General features: G+C 39.5%; 1 protein-coding gene across 3 annotated transcripts in view; it reads right to left on the bottom strand.

The window, feature by feature from the left end:
- The window catches only part of dnah7 (dynein, axonemal, heavy chain 7), a 213,468-nt gene that overhangs the window by 159,770 nt on the left and 31,704 nt on the right, over positions 1-21,994 (bottom strand). For 2 of the 3 annotated variants that reach the window (XM_057852777.1, XM_057852775.1), the window contains exons 15-20: positions 18,170-18,394; positions 14,568-14,714; positions 3,845-4,024; positions 3,632-3,772; positions 787-1,157; positions 391-577 (exon numbers count right to left, since the gene is read on the bottom strand). In XM_057852777.1, the coding sequence (XP_057708760.1) occupies positions 391-577; positions 787-1,157; positions 3,632-3,772; positions 3,845-4,024; positions 14,568-14,714; positions 18,170-18,394 (1,251 nt within the window). Of the gene's footprint in view, positions 1-390; positions 578-786; positions 1,158-3,631; positions 3,773-3,844; positions 4,025-14,567; positions 14,715-18,169; positions 18,395-21,994 lie in introns of those variants that run through there. The other variant, XM_057852778.1, reaches the window with a different exon arrangement.

Raw genomic sequence — 21,994 nt, 5'->3', positions numbered from 1 at the left:
TTTTTTTCTTAGATACTTGTACTTTTACTCAGTAATTGTTTGCATCTGGATCTGTACTTTGACTTAATGCAACACTAGGTAACATTTCAACCTTTATAAAATATTTTCTTAATATTTGTGACTAACAACTTGTTGAACTAACTAGTTCATCAAATGAGGACTAAAATAATCGATAGCTGCAGCCCTAATACATAGTATTATAAATATACAGTATTTTTATTTAGTTCTGCTAGAGGAAGCTGTACACACACACACATAGTCTCACTCTTAGCAATTTTCATACATTAAGAACCCTGAGCTACCTTTTCCTCAGTGGCGGTGTTTACCACCTACACTTTACTTTAGCTGCGCCACTGTTTCAGGAGTGTCACGACGTGCACATGTGCTTACCGTGGCGACTTGCTTCATGGTGTCCTTCCAGGTTTTGTCGACGTTTGTGAAGCGGCGTCCCTCTTCGGGCATCTGAGCCATGATGTCAGGTGAGCTGAAGATGGGCTCCAGGTAGAGCCACGTGGACTGTACCTTTAGCCACTCGTCCAGGATCTCCTGCAGGAGCAGTAGAGTCCCCTCCCAATCTCTGCAAATGCAAGACAAGCTTTGGGGCTTCCTTCCATGGATCCTTCATTACAATCCCTCCAACTTTATTCTATTTTTCCTTCCCCCCTATCCTCCAATCACTTCTTCTTCCTTTCTCACATCTTTGGGTCATCATTATTTCATGTGCTTATTCTATCTTTCTTTCTCCCTCCATCACCAACCCCTAGTAGAGCGTCCCTAGGGCCTTACCGTATCTCCACCTCGAAAGGCTTGATGTAGGGTGAGCCTTTCATCGTCTGCGTCTTGACAATGTGGTCGTCCAGCAGCATCTGTATCTCGTCCACCGACGACAGGATGGTGGTTCCCGTCTCGCGGTAAGGCAGAAGCTTGAAGGTCATTTCCCCCCACTCGCCTGTCATCTTCTCCAAGGCCTTCTCCAGGGAGTACTCCTTGCTGGCCGACTCGCTGATGATTTCAAAGTCAGGGAGGTACTCGTCCATTTCCAGTGACAGGAAGTAGAACATGCGGGCGGACTCTTCGTCTGCCGTGTTGAGAGGTTTGCCGGAGATTTCACTCAGAATATCCCAGTGACGTGGTCGCAGGCCTGGGTTACAGAGTACCTGTAAAGCAGAGGTGGGTAGAGTAGTCAAAAAATGTTCTCAAGTAAGAGTAGCGCTACTCCAGAATAATATTACTCAGGTAAAAGTAGAAGTAGTCATTGAAAAAAATGTACTCAAGTACAAGTAAAAATGTATTTGGTGAAAAAAATACTCAAGTAAGGAATAATATTGTGAATTACTGCTTAAGATGATTAATTTTGTTTTTGTTTTTTGTTTTTTTTAAACAATGCTGTTTTTTTCCCAACACAAAGTTTATTTGACATTATTATACTATACTACAACATATTACAGTACATACAGTGGTATGAAAAAGTATCTGAATCTTTTGGAATTTCTCACATTTGTGCATAAAATCACCATCAAATGTGATCTGATCTTTGTCAAAATCACACGGATGAAAAAACTGTGTGCTTTAACTAAAACCACCCAAACATTTCTAGGTTTTCATATTTTGAAGAGGATAGTATGCAAACAATGACAGAAGTGGGAAAAATAAGTAAGTGAACCATCACATTTAATATTTTGTGCCGCCCCCGAATTTGGCAGCTATAACTTCCACCGGACGCTTCCTGTAGCTGCAGATCAGTCTGGCACATCGATCAGGACTAATCTTGGCCCATTCTTCTCTACAAACCTGCTGTAGTTCAGTCAGATTCTTTCTTAAAGGTCATGGCACAGCATCTCAATGGGGTTTCAAGTCTGGACTTTGACTTGGCCACCCCAGAACGTGTATTTTGTTTTTCTGAAACCATTCTGAAGTTGATTTAACTCTGTGTTTTGGATCGTTGTCTTGTTGCAGCATCCATCCTCCATCCTATTTTTAGCTTCAACTGTCTGAAATTCGGCCTCAGGTTTTCCTGCAAAACATCCTGATAAACTTTTGAATTCAATTCATTTTTCCATTAATGATTGCAAGTTGTCCAGGTCCTGAGGGAGCAAACAGCCCCAAATCATGATGCTCCATCTACCATGCTTCACGGAGGGGATGAGGTGTTGATGTTGGTGAGCTGTTCCATTGTTCTTCCACACATGACATTGTGTGTTACTCCCAAACAATTCAACTTTTGTTTCATCAATCCATAAAATTTGCAAAAATGTCTGTGGCGTGTCCAAGTGCCTTTTTGCGAACATTAAACAAGCAACAATGTTTTTTTAAGACACCAGTGGCTTCCTCCATAGAGTCCTCCCATGAACACCATTCTTAGCCTTTGGTTTACATACAGTTGATGTGTTCACAGACATTGGACTCTGCCAGTGATTTCTCTAAGTCTTTAGCTGACAATCTAGGGTTCTTTTTTACCTCTCTGAGTATTCTGCGCTGGATTCTTGGCATCATCTTTGGTAGACGACCACTCCTTGGGAGAGAAGCAATAGTTCCAACAAAACTAGACAACTTCTCTGACTGTCGATTAATGAACATGCAGACTTTTAGAGATGGTTTTGTATCCTTTCCCAGCTTTATACAAATCAACAATCCTTGATCGCAGGTCTTCAGACAGCTCTTTTGACCGAGCCATGATGCACATCAGACAATACTTCTCATCAAGCCAATTCTTACCTGGTGTGTGTTTTATAGTGGGCAGGGCAGCTTTAAACCACTCATCAGTGATTGGGCACACACCTGACTTAAAATGTTTGGTAAAAATTGGTTTCAATTGCACTTTAGCCCTCCTTAGGCAGAGGGTTGACTTACTTATTTTTTCCCCTTTTGTCATTGTTTGCAGGCTATCTTCATTAAAATATGAAAACCTATAATTGTTTGGGTGGTTTTAGTTAAAGCTGATACTGTTTTTTCATCTGTGTGATTTTAACCAAGACCAGATCACATTTGATGGTGATTTTATGCAGAAATGTGAGAAATTCCAAAAGAAAAAAAAAAAAATTTGAATTCCGCCAAGAGAAAAAAAATCTACAGAAATTAAGCGTTATTCATCCTAAGTGCCTTCTAGTGGAGAAAACATATTTCCATATTTTTATGAAACTAAAAGGATCAAATCTCTGGTTTTCAGTGGTCAATCGGTGCCAAATAAGAGAGGGATTAAAATCCGCTCTTTTGAGTCATGTTGATGGTGGCGCTCTATGTCAAATAGTTAATTATTTACGGTTCTTTAAATACACCACTTGATTGAACAGACCGGCGTGATCATAGAACGGCAAGCATGAGTCTGAGTCTGGTATAATGGAGTCATATGATTATTGTTGCGACGTCTCATTAGTGAAACTGGTAGAAGCACTGTTGTTGTCTCTGGCAAAAACAAAAGTTCAATCTAATATGTCGAATAAAGAGGGAAAATGTTACGTCTAGTGTAGCCAAAAGTAGAAGAGTAAGAGTTGTGTTTCTTCTTCACAAATCTAATCAAGTAAATGTAAAGCGTTACTACCCACCTCTGCTGTAAAGATAGGATCAGTGTTTGATAAAAGTCATTTGGTCAATAAATGAATGGATGACTACGAAATATTGTTTGGTGTCTCACCTGAATCATGGGGACATCCTTCTTGAAGACCTCCACTTTGTCCTTCATGATGGTGGCTAAGCCCAGAGCATTGGGCACATCCCCGAAGCCTTTCTCAAGTTTATACAAAGAACGCCAGTAGTTGCAGACTTCTCCTTCTATCTAACAGACCAATGAAATTACACAATTACACAAATGGCTTGACTTATTTTAATTTGGAGAGAATGTCACTACCTTGTCTGGGTTGACCCCCGACAGTGGTCCATAAAGCCATTGCTTCTGATTGGTCAGGAAATCGTTTGCGGTTTCATATAAGCGCAGGAAGGGGGTGAGCTTGTCTTGGGTCTTTTTGCGGAGAGGATATTGGGAGGCAGGCCATTCAAACGCTTCCTCTTCCAGGTTGAATTCATTGATCTGTCCACAAGGTACAAGAAAAGGGAGAGAAAGTGAGAAAGTACAGTATATGTGATTCCTAAATACTGTCTACTTACGAACATCTCTACATACAGAATCTTCAGGTTAAGACACGGAAAAATATTGCTTCCTGTTACGAAAAATTTCAGGATACGAAAGGCATAAATACAGTATGGCTGTTACTCGCAGCTCCCAGAGTTTACTGAACTCAACATACTTATAGCTGCTCTGCCATTGGCTAATGCCTAGCATTCCTGGCATCCAAGTGGCTAAGAGGGACCTCTACTGTATGTGTGTATTACAGCGTCCTCTTCATCCGCCCCTCATGTTCTGACAGCTTTATGTGAGTGTATTAACTTTTATTCTTTACTCTATCCGTGGTTTTTACATAATGCAAAACTCTGATTTTATGTTAATTGTGCAATAAACAAAATGTAACATGTATTTGTTACATGTTTTGATGCATTTCCCTGCATTATAAAAGATTTATGTCTGAATTTTAGGGGCCTTGGAACTGATAAGGGCATTTAAATAATCGAAAACGCGTCTCTACTTACTAGGCCTGCACAATATATTGTTTGAACATCGCCATCGCGATATGTGCATGCGTAATAGTCCTATAGCAGGACATGCGATTGTTTGTTTTTTCTTATGAAAACGTAAACTTTTGTTGTGCTTCATAAAAGCAGCAAGTGTGCATGACCTCCTGGATCCCTTTATATACATCAATCTTCATAATTCACCAAAGGTGGGTAGAGTAGCCATAAATTTTACTCAAGTAAGAGTAGCGTTACTTCAAAATAATATTACTCAAAGTAAAGGTAGTCGTCCAAAAAATGTACTCAGGTACAAGTAAAAAAAGTATCCAGTGAAAAGAATCCTCATGCAGGCTATAGAGTAACACTGTGAGTAACGGCTTACATTTGTGTTTGTTTGTTTTTTTTAAACAATGGTATTTTTTAGAGCACAAAGTTATCTATATGAACTGTTCTTATAATGATACTGTATAACCTATACATGAATAACCCATTACATAACCACATGAAACCAAAGAAACACACACAAAAAAAAAAAAACATTGAATTCTGACGGGGAGAAAAAAAAATACATAAATGAAGCATTATTCGTCCAAAGAGTATGAGTGCCCTCTGGTGGAGAAAACAGATCCTAGTTTGAATAGTGAAAAGTTCCTTCATAATTACTATTATGAAATTAAATGGATCATATCTCCAGTTTTCCAAGGTCAATCAGTGCCTAATAAAAACAGAGAGAGGTTAAAATTGGTCCTTTCGAGTCATTTTTTTACGGTGCTTTAAAGACACCACATGATTGAACAGGCTGGCGTGAACATAGAACGGCATGCTTGCGTCTGATTGGTATAATGGAGTCATTTGATTATTGTTGCAACGTCTCATAGGTGAAATTGGTTGCGCTACTCTTGGCATCGCCGGCAATAAATAAATAAATAAATCTAATATGTAGACTAAAGAGGAAAAATGTAACGACTCTACCCCAAAGAAGCAGAGTAAGATTATTGTTTTTTTTCCTCACAAATCTGTTCAAGTAAAAGTAAAGAGTATAGAGTACGTCACGAGTGACAAGACCAAACTCTGCTACAATGCTAAGTACACATACAGTGCCTTGCAAAAGTATTCGGCCCCCTTGAACCTTGCAACCTTTCGCCACATTTCAGGCTTCAAACATAAAGATATAAAATTTTAATTTTTTGTCAAGAATCAACAACAAGTGGGACACAATCGTGAAGTGGAACAAAATTTATTGGATAATTTAAACTTTTTTAACAAATAAAAAACTGAAAAGTGGGGCGTGCAATATTATTCGGCCCCCTTGCGTTAATACTTTGTAGCGCCACCTTTTGCTCCAATTACAGCTGCAAGTCGCTTGGGGTATGTTTCTATCAGTTTTGCACATCAAGAGACTGACATTCTTGCCCATTCTTCCTTGCAAAACAGCTCGAGCTCAGTGAGGTTGGATGGAGAGTGTTTGTGAACAGCAGTCTTCAGCTCTTTCCACAGATTCTCGATTGGATTCAGGTCTGGACTTTGACTTGGCCATTCTAACACCTGGATACGTTTATTTCTGAACCATTCCATTGTAGATTTGGCTTTATGTTTTGGATCATTATCCTGTTGGAAGATAAATCTCTGTCCCAGTCTCAGGTCTTGTGCAGATACCAACAGGTTTTCTTCCAGAATGTTACTGTATTTGGCTGCATCCATCTTCCCGTCAATTTTAACCATCTTCCCTGTCCCTGCTGAAGAAAAGCAGGCCCAAACCATGATGCTGCCACCACCATGTTTGACAGTGGGGATGGTGTGTTCAGGGTGATGAGCTGTGTTGCTTTTACGCCAAACATGTCGTTTTGCATTGTGGCCAAAAAGTTCAATTTTGGTTTCATCTGACCAGAGCACCTTCTTCCACATGTTTGGTGTGTCTCCCAGGTGGCTTGTGGCAAACTTTAAACGAGACTTTTTATGGATATCTTTGAGAAATGGCTTTCTTCTTGCCACTCTTCCATAAAGGCCAGATTTGTGCAGTGTACGACTGATTGTTGTCCTATGGACAGACTCTCCCACCTCAGCTGTAGATCTCTGCAGTTCATCCAGAGTGATCATGGGCCTCTTGGCTGCATCTCTGATCAGTTTTCTCCTTGTCTGAGAAGAAAGTTTGGAAGGACGGCCGGGTCTTGGTAGATTTGCAGTGGTCTGATGCTCCTTCCATTTCAATATGATGGCTTGCACAGTGCTCCTTGAGATGTTTAAAGCTTGGGAAATCTTTTTGTATCCAAATCTGGCTTTAAACTTCTCCACAACAGTATCTCGGACCTGCCTGGTGTGTTCCTTGGTTTTCATAATGCTCTCTGCACTTTAAACAGAACCCTGAGACTATCACAGAGCAGGTGCATTTATACGGAGACTTGATTACACACAGGTGGATTCTATTTTTCATCATCGGTCATTTAGGACAACATTGGATCATTCAGAGATCCTCACTGAACTTCTGGAGTGAGTTTGCTGCACTGAAAGTAAAGGGGCCGAATAATATTGCACACCCCACTTTTCAGTTTTTTATTTGTTAAAAAAGTTTAAATTATCCAATAAATGTTGTTCCACTTCACGATTGTGTCCCACTTGTTGTTGATTCTTGACAAAAAAATTAAATTTCATATCTTTATGTTTGAAGCCTGAAATGTGGCGAAAGGTTGCAAGATTCAAGGGGGCCGAATACTTTTGCAAGGCACTGTATGATAAGAAGATGTCACACATTGTGAACTTGTGACGGAAAGTATGGTGAATTTTCATCACGTTCTCGTCTCGTCAGAAGAAAACTGGCATTCGTCTCTCAAGACACGTTTTTAGCTCGTCATTGTCATGAAAAAAATAGTTCGTCGGCGAAATATTTACATTCCCCTCATCGTTGATGAAAACAACAATGATTCGAACCAATGACAAATTTCTCAGAATCAAGGGTCATCTTTATTGGCCATGTGTGTTAGAAACAAATGTAATTTGCCTCCAGTAAATTGAGCCACAATGGTGTAAAAACGCCGTCTTTCACCAGGAGAAAAAAGTTTGATTCAACTTAATCAGAACAATATTAGAAAATTGGCAGTCATAGCAAAATGCTGCCAATCATTCACGATATTTCCTATGTGAATTTGTAAACTAAGCTGAGCTAAGCATAAAATTGTGTTTGGTATGTATCAGAAAAATTGTTCTCTAGCTTAAAATTCGCATTGAAGCAATTTAAAACCCCCTTCCCTATTAAAAAAATAAAAAAAAAGAGTAACCCTGCAATGTGTGTGAAAGTGTAACTGTTATGGAACACAGTTTTTAGGAGGGTGTCAATAACTTGTATTCTTTTTTCTAGTACACCCTGCTTACACCCTAACCTTACTGTAATACAGTAATAGCTTTGTGCTTAAACAAACAGGCCCTGCTTTCACATTGACTGATTAAATTTTATGAGTAAGTTGGGACAACATCATCGGTAAATACACTTTGTGAGACATTTGTTTGGTGGTGTGCCGTGAGATTTTGATTTTGAGATGTTAGACATGTGCCGTGTGTTCATGAAGGTTGTGAAACCCTTAAGTAATGTAGGTGGAGCATGAAGCAGATCGGTGAGCTCATTCTTGGGCCAATGCTGCTCTCTTCAGGTTCCTCATAGTGTCACAACACAAGCACAAGTACTGGACAGATTAGTAAATAGAATTCTCATAATGTACTAGTATTAGTGCACCCGCAGTGTGAAAAGTCTCAATACTATGTTAATTCAATTAATAATATAACTACATTAGACAATCAGACGTACTAATTGTTGCCATGTCAGTCATGTTAGGACAGTGGTTCTTAACCAAGGTTCGGTAAGTAAGTCGGTGAAGGTTAAGACAGGCTAGGCCCTATTTTTGCTAAAAGAATAAAGTTAGACTACGTTTGGTTTGCACCCAATTCAAAGGCTGTATTTTAGAGATATGACAAAAAAATTTAGTGCAAAAAACATTTGGCCAAAAAAAGCTAAAATTGCGTTTTCCGTTTTCGGTTAAAAGATCGAAAGTTTACCACAGGCTAGTGTGGATAACCGTAGTCCTCAAGTGGTGACACGATCCAAACAGGGCGAGCAGAGGCGTCACATCCCATTAGGCAAACCAGGCAATTGCCTAGGGCCCTCAGCCAGAAGGGGCCCCCAGAGGGCCAACAGATTTAGCAAAGGCAGCTTTACTGCAGTGTTGCATCAACAAGTGTAGGGAGTGTTTCAATACCATGGAATCATTTGGCATATTATCTAACAATTCTGTTATCAATCGCAATCAGCAATAACCATGTCACGTAGATTATACATGTTTAAGAAAGTCCAATCAGCTATTAATACTACATGATTGTTTAAACAGTGACTCACCAAGTTCTTTCTGGAAAGTCCTTGCCTAGTTGTTTTAAGTTGATTTTCACAGCCCACCTCATTATTCATGTGACTACTTAAAGAAATGGTGATTTTTCCAAAAAAGTCTATTAATGGGTCTATCGTATTCCTCGTCAAATACTCTACAAGAAAAATATAACATATATGCATCTAAAATAATCCTAAACAATTTTATTAGCAATTTTAATACTCCTTTTAGCAAGGTTCCTTGGGTATGCGTATGTTCCCATAGCAACCAGTCCTGTTATTGTCCTACATAACAAGCGCTGCGTATTCTGGGAGCAAGAATAGGCATAAGATGCGCATTTCGAGCAGAGAGTAATCTGAGTGCGTCCATGAACGAATGTAAGTACGTCCATACGAGTCAGTGTGTAAAGTGCTTAGTTTTTGCCACTTTTATGTCCAAGATGACTGCACGTGCACGCAGCGCGCACTCGCACCCCCCCACTTTTGTGTTCATTATACTGCGCGAGTATGTATGTGTATCACGTGACTCAGAGTGAGAGTGGGCGGCAATCTGGCCTTTTTTTAATTGGCAAAATGAAGAGAAGTTATCCTTCTAGAAGCGAAAAAAGAAAGAAAAAAAGCAGAAGAGGAGAAAAGGAAACAAGACAGCAGTGAGTGTACTATGTTACTGTAGTTTTATGTCCTAATGTAGTAGAAGCACTGCAGACTAGTAGTAGTAGTAGTATTTTTATGTCCTAAACCAATTAACTGCCTTGACTTGTTGTAATTAGCTTGTTAGCGTTTGCTAACAGCATTGCAGCATGCTAGCTGTATTTAGAATCAACATACACTCACATTTTCATCTGGGAATTTTTTCAGAAGGTGTCAGTCTCCCCCAGGGCAGCTGTGGTTACAATAGAAGTTTACATCCATTGAGTGTGGAGTGAATGAATAATGCAATGGGGGGGCACTTTGAGTGTCCTAAAAAGCGCTCTATGGCTAGGTTCATACTATGGGTCTTAATGTACAAATCCGATTTTTTTGTCATATCCGTTTTTTTGGCGTGCCTGTTCAGACTGCATTTGTCCATTGAGACCATTAAAGTATTACGCATGCACTCTAATTTGCAGTCCGACACGCGCGAACCAAGAAGACCCGCATGCGCAGAAGCATCAAAACAAATGACGCACATCATCAGTCATTCCAGGGATACCATATTTTGCTTTTCAAAATGAGGACACAAATAACAGACATAAATAATCTCCGTTTAGGCTTATATTCCAAGTTTATATGGATCGATAGGATGCACGCACTGTCCGTGCACGTCACACACACATACGGGCAGTTTGCCCCGACTCTCGGCCGTGTAGGCATTGTAATGTTGAAATATTGCTCACAGAGAGCAGCGAGAAAACCGATTATTCTCAGGCTTATCCTCAATCCATTTTTTTTTTTTTTTACTGTTGTCAAGCCCGGCCCTTCCCCAAAAGCCGTGCTCACTGCAAGCTAGCCGCTAATAACGCACAGCTGCACCGCTACCGTGGCATCTCTCTCGCTATTTAATGACCTAACTGCTGCATGAATTCCGATTTGGGTGACTGGACAGTACAGACCACCGCGACAGTCTGGAAAAATGTGGCACAGGTCGGATTTGAACCAAATACGAAAGTGACCCAGATCGGATTTGAAATGGTCCAATGCGACTTGTCACGTTCAGACCGTCAAGTTAATGCCTCACTCGAGTCAGAAAAACACGAAAGAATCGGATTCGCGCATTAAGACCTGTAGTATGAACCTAGCCTATGAGAGCAAGGCATTGTTAGACTTTTATTAAATATGCTAATGCTCCAAGTCCAACTGTCCCCCTTACTTGCAAACGCTCAAAGGGCCCCATGTTGCTTGTTGCCTGGGGCCCCCGGGGACCCTTGCTACGCCTCTGAGGGAGAGAACGACCCAGGACATGTCTGGGCTTCCCTGCTAAAGCTGCTGCCCGCGCGACCCAACCCCAGATCAAGCGGTGGTAGAGGGAGGGAGGGAGGGATGGATGGATGGATGGATGGATGGATGGATGGATGGATGGATGGATGGATGGATGGATGGATGGATGGATGGATGGATGGATGGATGGACGGACGGACGGATGGATTTGCTTCATCGCTGCTACACGCTCGTTCTGAAGTAGCTTTCCATTGATGTCCGGCGTCACATCGAGTGGTGTGCATTTTAGCCCGTGTGCGAGTAGTTTGGAGTTTAATTAGCAGTATACAAATAAAGTAGTATCTAAATGCATACATGTGCATTTACTGTGGTTTGGTACAATAATTTTGTGGCACGACCACTTCCTCTTTTTGTCACATTTTTTCCGCGACTTCCACAACCCAATGCCAGTCGCCGTTTTATTCCTGACAGTAGTGACTGTCCTGACTGACTTCGCTCTGCTTCGCCGCCACTAGGGCTCGGCCACCTCGCCTGGCTCCCGATCAATTCCACATGTGTCACAAGAAAACAGCGAATCTTATTTTAATGAGTACGAGAAATTGTAATAGCCTTGTAAAGAGCTTTACTGGTTTCGGCGAGAACGAAATAGTGTTTTGTTGTTGTTGTGAACTACAGTTCCACACAAAGGTACATCGAGATCTTAATTTAGCCTAGCAACTGGAGGTGTGGGACCAATTTTTCAAGTGTCCCAAACTTCCAAGAAAGCTTATTGATCAAGGTTTCATCGGCCGTGACGTCCACCGAACAGAATGCTACGATGATGCTGGCACCTCTGATATAGGACACGTTCAGAGTTTGCCACAAAATGCTCACTGCCGCCGATAACGCACCCTCCCAAGGGGTTCAGAATCTGCACCTTTCAAACACAATTTCTTGAGCCTCGGGGGTCATAGAACATTTTGGAAGATGTTTACATACTTGTAAGAAGGGACCATATTTTATTCCTGCATGATCATGTAAAAGGGCATTAATCGGAAAATTATTATTATTATTACTTTTTTTTTTTTTTTTAAAGGAAATAAAAATGAACAGTATACATGCGTATTATTCGGCCTGTCGGTTTTCGGCCAAGTGTTTTCAATATTTGGAATAGTTTATTTTGTTTCCTTTAACTACTGACCTACCTAGCTGACGGAAGGAGAAAGTGGTTTGCTCAGTGGAAGGTTGACTCACACTTGTTATGAAGAAGTGCAGCAAACTTGCAGGGGAGTCTTCCACTTGGGTTCAAATTGAAAGGGCAGAACTGACGACATGTTTAAGTAGTTAAAGAGTGACACTGTGGAAGTCCGGCAGCGTGTCCATGTGACGTCACCGCCCTGCGACGTCAACAACAATGGCGACCTACTCGTTAATTTTTTTAGTTTAAAATTTTACTAATTTTATGAAAACGAAAAAATTAAGAGGGGTTTTATTATCAAATCATTATAACTCGTACTAACATTCATCTTTTAAGAATTACATGTCTTTCTATCCATGGATTCCTTTAAAGTGATCCCCTAACTTAAATACATGTAGGCTCTAATAAACCACAATTGTTCTCTTGTACTAAAATATGTAGTTAGAAACACATAAAATGTTAAATCAATGGCAATATTTTATAATATTTAGTCCATATTTTGACCGTTAGTTGGCGCCATGGTTTGCGGGCTCGCAGTGATGACGTCATTGGGATCTTTCCAAATGTGTAGCGTGTTGAACAATTGCTTATTGCTGCCTAAACTCGCGAAGTAAAATGCCACGATGTGCTGCTTTTGGATGCAATTTCCAGTCAAATGGAAACAAGGGGAGTGAAGTGAGTGGTCAAGGTGGAGTTATTATTTTTAGTGAATAAATGTATATAAGTGGAAGCTTCTCCCCCTTTTTTGGTCCCTGTATGCACGTATCCTACCCACCACGCGTTACAACTGGCGCCCGAACATTTTTCCTGGATCCTCAGTCAAGTGGGGATGGGTCCTGATAAGCTTCTGCTTTTTTCCCGTCTCCTTTGTCATGTCTATTCTCGTCTTCGTTGGATAAACAACATACGCGATGATTTCCTTCTTTCTTTTCTCTTTCCTTTTTTGTGACATTGATTTTAATGTTGATGATGATGATGATGATGATGATGATGATGATGATGACAATGACAATAAATAAATTCAAATTCAAGTAAGGGATCCGTCTATTTTCTGGATCCAACGGTCACACCGCGTCTGCAATATTGGTTTTGGATCTGTCCATTTTTTTGATTCGTCGGTCCCACAGCGGCTTTTTGGATCAGTCTATTTTGTGAAAGCGACGGCCTGATCGCGGCTTCGACTTTACTATGGGATCGGTCTAATTCCTGTATCTTCGAGTGAGTAAAAAACGCGGATTTGGATTATTATTGCTATCTTTTATGCTGACTATTCTTCGTGGGAGTTTTCCCCAAATCATACTAAATAATTAAAGCACTATGGCACGCTACAGTGACGACAGTGACTCTGACGTGGACCTCACAACAATGTTGGAGTTCGTCAGGGAACGCGTGTTTGCGTACTGCTGAGCTCCCGAGTGAAGCGTGGTCAAGGTGGAAATATTATTTTTTGTGAATAATTGTGCATAAGTGGAAGCTTCTCCCCTATTTGGTACTTTTATACACGTATCCTTGCTACCAAGCGTTACAATGTACAAGACATGGATTACACAAGGTGTGCTCTTTGGCCTGCACTGTATGTAAAGCACATGACAGCTCTGGATGCTAACAATCTACATAATTATATAAGTTTGAAAACGCAATATGTTTACCTTGAATATCTGCTAATAAAACCGGAGTTCCAAACAGCATACACTCTGGCTCCCAACCAGAGTTCCCACTTCCCAACAACACTCTCTCGCATCACCAGTTTTGCCCAAGTTTTGTCTTATCAGGTATTTGCTGCACGCATTTTTCCCTGAAGCTCGTCTTGTGAACGACCGACAGTGCTGTCCTGCTCTTCACTTTTCAGATCTGGTTCAAATAGGAAGGGTAGAACTAACGACATGTTGGGAAAGCTAACGAGTGACACCCTGGAATTTTGGCAACGGGACCAGTGACGTCACGCACTGCGACGTAACAAGAATGGCGACCTATCACTTAAAATACTTTTACAAACTTTATTGAAACAAAAACATTAAGAGGGGTTTCAATATCAAATTATCATAACTCATACTAACATTTATCTTTTAAGAATTACATGTCTTTCTATCCATGGATTCCTTTAAGGAAACAGTCAACCAAATTCAAAACACACGGAGCGGTTCGTGCGCTGACACAAAAACACATTTGTGATGCATTTCACGCCATGAAAATTGTGATGCTAGGGTGCGACGATAGAATGAGAATGGTAGACACGAAATAAACAGACTATGGTTTTAAAATCAGACCACTAAAAGACAAAATCGTTTGCAGTTAATGTTGTTTCAGACTGTTGTACCGTTTTGTGTGAAATTCCCGTTTTGTTGGGGGTTTATTTTTGAACACATTGGCAGGGTGTATCCTGCCTATGGCCCACAGTTAGCTGTGATAGGATCAACACCCCCGCAACCCTTGTGAGGATATGTGAAACGGAAGAAAAATGAATGCATGTATAAAATGCCTGACAAAAAAAAAAATCTCCTGTGACAGCCTCAAAAGCTTTAAATAGTCAAAGTGTATTACCCTTTCAATAGCAGCCTCCAATTTGGAATTGAGAGCCTGAGCCTTTTTGAGGTATTTGCCGAGATCTTCTAGGTCGCCGAAGGACGTAAACTCCTCCACTTGGACGCTATAATTCTCCAATTCCTCCTCAAAGTGCTCGCGGATTATCTGGAAGGATCAAATTAGATACACAGCACATTTAGAACAATGACATTTGGGTATTTTCATGTACTTTCGATTATGTTGTGCATTAAAAAATATTAGTCAATGTATTTTTATAGTATTCTAAATGCAAAAATAAGAAAAATGTTTTTTTTTTTTTTTTGTAAATAAGTTGTCTAATAAATTTGAACTGAATTATTGACCAATTTTATGTTCTTACTTATATTGTCAAATTACTGCTTCAAAAAGAATACAAAATACAAATCTATTTTTTTTTTCTAATTGTGTTAAATAATCGGTTACGGTAATTAATTAGAATGAAAGGACCAATATTCATTCTAATGATTAAATTGTTCACATAAAACATTTTTTTTTTTTTCAAATGACATAGTTTATTAAAAAATATTAGAATGAGGGACAATTTAAAAATTAACCAGTTCATTATTCAAAATTAATTATCAACATTAAATATTTATTTAGATTATTAACATTGATGTAAAATGTTAAATTTCATGATAGAAAGCATTTCTATTTTATCAAATATGATAGTGGAGCATACACTGCTGGCCAAAAGTATTGGCACCCCTGCAATTCTGTCAGATAATGCTCAATTTCTCCCAGAAAATGATTACAATTACAAATGCTTTGGTAGTAATATCTTCATTTGTTTTGCTTGCAATGAAAAAACCTAAAAGAGAATGGGGAAAAAAATCATTATCATTTTACACAAAACTCCAAAAATGGGCCGGACAAAAGTATTGGCACCCTTTGAAAAATCATGTGATGCTTCTCTAATTTGTGTAATTAACAGCACCTGTTGTTTACCTGTGGCACATAAGAGGTGGTGGCAATAACAAAATAAGTTTGCAGCCAGTTAAAATGGATTAAAGTTGACTCAACCTCCGTCCTGTGTGTAATACATTGAGCATTGAGCAAAGAAGACAAAAGAACTGTCTGAGGACATGAGAACCAAACTGTGAAGAAGCATGGTCAATTTCAAGGCTACAAGTCCATCTCCAAAGACCTGAATGTTCCTGTGTCTACCATGCGAAGTGTCATCAATATGTATAAAGCCCATGGCACTGTGGCTAACCTCCTTAAATGTGGACGGAAAAGAAAAATTGACGAGGGATTTCAACGAACGATTGTACGGATGGTGGATAAAGAACCTTGAATACCAAGTTCAAGCTGTCCTGCAGTCCAAGGGTACAACAGTGTCAACCTGAACTATCCGTTGGCGTCTGAATGAAAAGGGACCCTATGGTTGGATACCCAGGAAGACCCTACTTCTGACCCAGACACATAAAAAAGCCAGGCTGGAGTTTGCCAAAACTAACCTGAGAAAGCCAAAAACGTTTTGGAAGAATTTGAGACAAAAGTAGAGCTTTTTGGGAAATGCATCAACATATAGTTTACAAGGAAAAAAACGAGGCCTTCAAAGAAAGAACACGGTCTCCACAGTCAAACATGGCAGAAGTTCGCTGATGTTGTGGGGTTGCTTTTGTTGCCTCTGGCACTGAACTGCTTGACCGTGTGCATGGCATTATGAAGTCTGAAGACTACCAACAAATTTTGCAACATAATGTAGGGCCCAGTGTGAGAAAGCTGGGTCTCCCTCAGAGGTCATGGGTCTTCCAGCAGGACAATGACCCAAAACACACTTCAAAAAGCACTAGAAAATGGTTTGAGGCACTGGAGACTTCTAAAGTGGCCAGCAATGAGTCCAGACCTGAATCCCATAGAAACCTGTGGCGAGATCTGAAAATGGCAGTTTGGAGAAGTCACCCTTCAAATCTCAGTGACCTGGAGCAGTTGGCCAAAGGAGAATGGTCTAAAATTCCAGCAGAGCATTGTAAGAAACTCATTGATGGATACCGGAAGCAGCTGTTCGCAGTTATTTCATCTAAAGGTTGTGCTACCAAGTATTAGGCGTAGGGTGCCAATACTTTTGTCCGGCCGTTTTTTTTTTTAGTTTCGTGTAAAGTGATAATGATTTAATTTTTTTCCATTCTCTTTTGTGTTTTTTTCCATTGCAAGCAAAATAAATGAAGATATTACATACTACCAAAGCATTTGTAATTGCAATCAATTTCTAGGACAAATCGAGCATTATCTGACAGAATTGCAGGGGTGCCAATACTTTTGGCCAGCAGCGTACATCTGCCACCACCACAAAGTGTTGCTTAAATTTATAGCAAATAATTAATTTATTAAAAGTTTTGCGTTAACCTTCAGGAATTGGTTCATTTGGACATATATTTCCTGAAGGGTGCATACTGTAGTTAATATTTGTCTGAACATTTATTTGATTCTGATTTGAGGTAACCTAAGACCTGGCACCTACCACATGGAAGGGGGGATTTTTAAGTACGTAGTTAATTTGAGTATCTGACTGTTTGGGTAATTTTTACATTGTTAATTTAAATCTGTACTTCTCAAATAGTGGGGCCAGAGCAATGCCGGGGGTGGGGCATGTGATCTCGGGGAACATACTTTTTTTTTACTGTACTCCAATAAATTTTAATTGCACATCCACTCACTGATGGCAGTGGCGCTCTCATTTTCAAAGTGTGCGCAGTATTTTTGAACCAAACATGAGCACACAGCAAAGAGCACTGGCAATATGAAGAGCTATGATGAGGAACTGTGACAAAGCGTTTGCAGTGGGAGACGAGGAAAGACCAGTATGTTTACCATGTCTAAAAATGTTTGCAGTGGACAGTAGGAAACCAAATCATTTAAGAAGTAACTTAAAAACATTACCCTTCAATCACATTGATAAGCTGCTTGATTTTTTTTTTCCAGCGAAAACATGCCAAATATTGCCAACAATCATCCCGCTTTGTTAGTGTTAAATCAGTAAACCAGCGAGCACCGTTAGCATCATATAAGGTGTCATACCAAGTTGCTCAGAGCAAAGCAACCATTGTCCTCATGAGTTAATGTTGCTAAACAGTTTGAATTAATTATTTTTTATTGATTTTATTCAATTTCATTTTTCAGCACCGAATGGTCAAAAAATGCCTTGAGTGTATTTTTACAGTTCTGATGTGACTTTTTTTTTAATACAAGCAAATTGATGCATTGACTTGGTGCATAACAGAAAATAATTGAGAAGCAATGATTTATATGCACATTAGTTGAATTATTGTTTGGTGTTAATGTATGAAATGTTGCAATTTGTTGTTATCCAATGAAGTTAGTAATGTTGGGTTTATTTGCTATCATACCTCCCTCATGTGGTCATTTAGGTGAGTCCCTCTATATTTAAACGGCCACAGATAAAATTGTCTGGAGGTCAGTTTTTGTTAAGTTAATCTCTTTTAAATTGGGCCCCAGAAATTTTGTAAAACTATATTTGTGACTTTATTAAATTGAATTTTTGTCCCGAGTTGAAACACCAGTGTCCTTGTGCATGTTTGGTCCACTACAACCCTATCTAAACAAAAGGAAGGATTAACCTCGAGGCTGTTCTGATATTGTGTTGTCTTTTCTGAGACGATCTGGTCGTGTTCCTCAAAGATGGTGGGCAGGCGTCTGAGCCACTGGATGGTGTTTCTGTTGAGCTCCATGTCGGCCGAAGAGAGCGAGACAAAGTCGATGAGAGAACACAGCTGCGTGTTGGAGCTCGCCAATCTCTTCTCCAGCTGCGGGAGTTCAGTGGTCTTCACTTTATTGACAAAGGCCTGAGGGGGAAACATTTGTTGATTTTCACATGCAGGCACATATCAAACTTTGATGCATGGTCCAAACGTGTCAGATAACATTGGCCAAAATCCTTCAAATCAGTGTAGGCAATCTCTCAAGAACATAGTATTGGGACATTTCACCAATTGACTTAAAACTGTTGATGCCTGAATTTAACAAATTTGGGAAATTTTAAATATACACCAACAACAAAATTAAGAGCATAAGCGCATGAAAATAATTAAAAAATATATGTACTAGTATAGACAGCAGAGTTGTTAATAACAATGTTAGAGTACAACAGCGTTTCTAATGACGTTCTTTTTTTTTTCAGTAGTGAGTAATTAATGAGTTACTTTTCCCATCTTTGCAACACCGTTACCGTGACTGAGCATGTGAAGGGGCGCATTACTAAAATTTGGTTGAATAAAGCGCGAGTTGTCTGATTGTGTCACACATCAGCTGCCTCCCTGTCTGCCCGGAAAGAGCAGACCGGAAGGGGGTGGCGACGCCGTCGCAAGCGTGATGATTGGCAAGGTGGGCGGATCATGCTCTTAATGAAAGCAAGGGACGCAGTTGGCAGATGACAAAGCTTCATCTGATTACTCGTTAAAGCAGGGGGCGTTGTTGGCAAGAACTGCGGGCCGTAGCTAGTAGGCCTGAATGATATATCGTTTAAACATCGCCATCGCGATGTGCGCATGTGCAATAGTCCCATCGCAAGGACGTGCGATAGTTTTTTAATTTCATTTTTTTAAATCCACAAACGTTTGTTTTGAGGAAGGAGAGGGAAAAAAAGCGCACAGCTTTTCTTTCCCTCCAGCAAGTCATCGGCTCCTCCCCCTCCCCCTGCAACAGCGGAGTGGAGGGAGGAGGGGCCGAACAGCAGAGCGGAGGGAGGAGGGCCCGTTCTCAAAGTGAAAGCAAGCAATCAACACGTTGGAGGAGCAAGGAAGACTATCCAAAAGGAGTTTTGGAAGTATTTTGGCAAGAACAAGACTATAAGGGACAAAAAACAGCCCTGTCGACAGTGCCTCGCCATGGTTGCCTCAACAAGAAGTAATCTGTCAAACATGTGGGACCATTTAAAACGCAGGTATCTATGCATTCCTGCTACGAGCTCCCCATCAGAGGCTTTTTAGCACAGGTGGGAACATTGTTACGTGCCAACGTTCTTGTCTCAAGCCTGCTATAGTGGATAAACTAATAGTCTTTGCCAAAAACCTATGAGACCCAGTTGAGAATTGCTGAGCAAGGAAGGTGGACGATATGCAGACAAATACATAACACAGCTGAAGGAATGTCTTTTCTTCTTTTTATTCATGTGACAGCTATCAGGAAGGCAGGAAATTTGGGAGTTAAAATGGTTCTGTTATTCATCACAGTTATTTGCAGTTATTCAGTTCAATTATTTACAAGTTCAATTGAGTTTGTTTCTTTTATATTTAAATTTATTGTAAACCGTATTTTTCAAATAACTATATATAGTACAGCTGCACATAAAGTTTTGATACTTAATATTTTTGTTGAAGTATTTTTACAACTTTGTTGCCGTTTTGCAGTTTTATATTGTTATATTTTGTGTAAACAACTCAGGGGACTAATGCACTTGCACTTTTATTAGTCAGATTTAATATTTAAGTTCAAATATGTTGACAACTTTGTTGTTTAACTGAGGTTTTTATTTATTGTTATAGTTTGTGAACTCTTTTGTCATATTTAATATTTTTGTTTAAATATGTTGACAACTTAGTTGTTTTACTGAGGTTTTTATTTATTGTTATAGTTTGTGAACAACTCTTTTATTTGTCATATTTAATATTTTTGTTCAAATACGTTGACAACTTTGTTGTTATTTTACAGAAGTTTTTATTTATTGTTATATTTTGTCAAAAACTTAGGGGACTAATGCACCTGCTCTTTTATTTATCATTTAATGTATTTGCTGCTGTTGAAGTGTAAAATATTGTATTCAATAAATGATCTATTTTGTGCAGACATGACTTCCTGGATACCTTCATACAGAAATCTTCATCATTCACAAATTAAACGGTATTATATGAATACACTGTGGTCACGGTGTGTTATGTAAAGTATTTCCAAACAGCTATTCAAGTCATTTAGTGAAAATTTCTTTAAAAAAGATTTCGCAATATAATATCGCAATATATTGCAAACCTAAAAAAAATCGCAACAATAGTTTTTTCCAATATCGTTCAGGCCTAGTAGCTAGCCTTCTACACTCTGGCAAACACAACAAGACAACGCTAATAGCGACAGGCCAGGGAATTTCAAAGGTAGCGCTCTCAAACTTGAATTGTATTTAATATTGTTACTTTACATAATATTAAAGGATAGTGTTCTGCTTATTGTGCAGTAAACCTTACATATAGTTTCAGAGATTTCAGTTTCAGGGAGAAAAGATGTTATAGAATGTATAGTGATCCCTCGCAACTTTGCGCTTCATACTTGGCGCCCTCAGTCCATCGCGGATATTTTTTCAATTAAAAAATAAATAGATACAGATGAGCTGTCCCGAGCCAATCACGTTGTCCTACTCTCCCTCCTTCCCACGCTCTCCCTGCTCTTTGTTCGTCAGAAAATGAACTGGAGTTGTTTATTAAAGTAAACTATGATTGACAGATGGTTATGCTTTGATCTTGCTTGAAACTCGACCTTCATTGCGCCACATGCGTCAATCATCGTTTAACTTGTTAAACAGTTGCTGTGGCAACTCAGTGTGTGTAATTGAGTGGCTGGAGCGGATTTGAGGTGACTCACTCAATGAAGCATTTAATAATGACAAGCATTAGTGACACACATAGTGACATATATCGTCAATTAAGTACCCACTCTTTTAAACTTTAAATCTTGAAATAAATTTGTTTGTGTTTGTGCGTGTGAACTTGATTTTGTGTAGTATATGTAAACTCAGTTCCCATAACAAGCAGCAGGAGATCACCTTGTTAGCCTGTAGTATTGCCTACTGCAAGCATGCTCAAAACATCTGCTCATATAGCATTGTTTATTTAGTATTAGGCCGTGTTCACTAGAGGTGTGCGAAATTTCCATTTCTTAGATTATTCGCGATTCGGCCGTGGAAGATTCGAGAACAATTCACAAAGACCCAAATTCCGATTATTGAATTATACACCTGTCAGTAAAGCGGAAATAAAACACAGTCAGCGCGGTCTTCAGGACGCAATGAGGAACGGACCGAGAGTAAACATCATGTTCAACTCATGCCGCTAGATTAAAAAAAAAAAAAAAAAAAATACCTGACTGCAGCCGTCAGCCGCTACAAACAGCGCCCAGTTGCTAGTTGCTACAAACATACGGCAACATACGGCTATGGTAGATATCACATATATCTAGAACTAGATGTGAAATGACAGACAACGGCCGTGTTAGATCATATACCAAGAACTAGATGAGAATGACAGAGTTGACAGAATGACAGAATCTTAAAGCAGTAGACTTCTCTAGAAGGCTCTGTTGTAGCGAACCTAATTACTTTTTATCTAAAAAAAAAAAAAAAATACCGTAATTTCCCGAATATAACGCGCACTTTTTTTCCCCAAAATCAATTGGTAAACTCA

The sequence above is a fragment of the Corythoichthys intestinalis genome, chromosome 12 (assembly GCF_030265065.1).
Source record: "Corythoichthys intestinalis isolate RoL2023-P3 chromosome 12, ASM3026506v1, whole genome shotgun sequence".
Taxonomy (NCBI): Eukaryota; Metazoa; Chordata; class Actinopteri; order Syngnathiformes; family Syngnathidae; genus Corythoichthys; species Corythoichthys intestinalis.
Note: the sequence above shows the minus strand (reverse complement) of the source record. Positions and strands in the feature narration are given on the sequence as shown.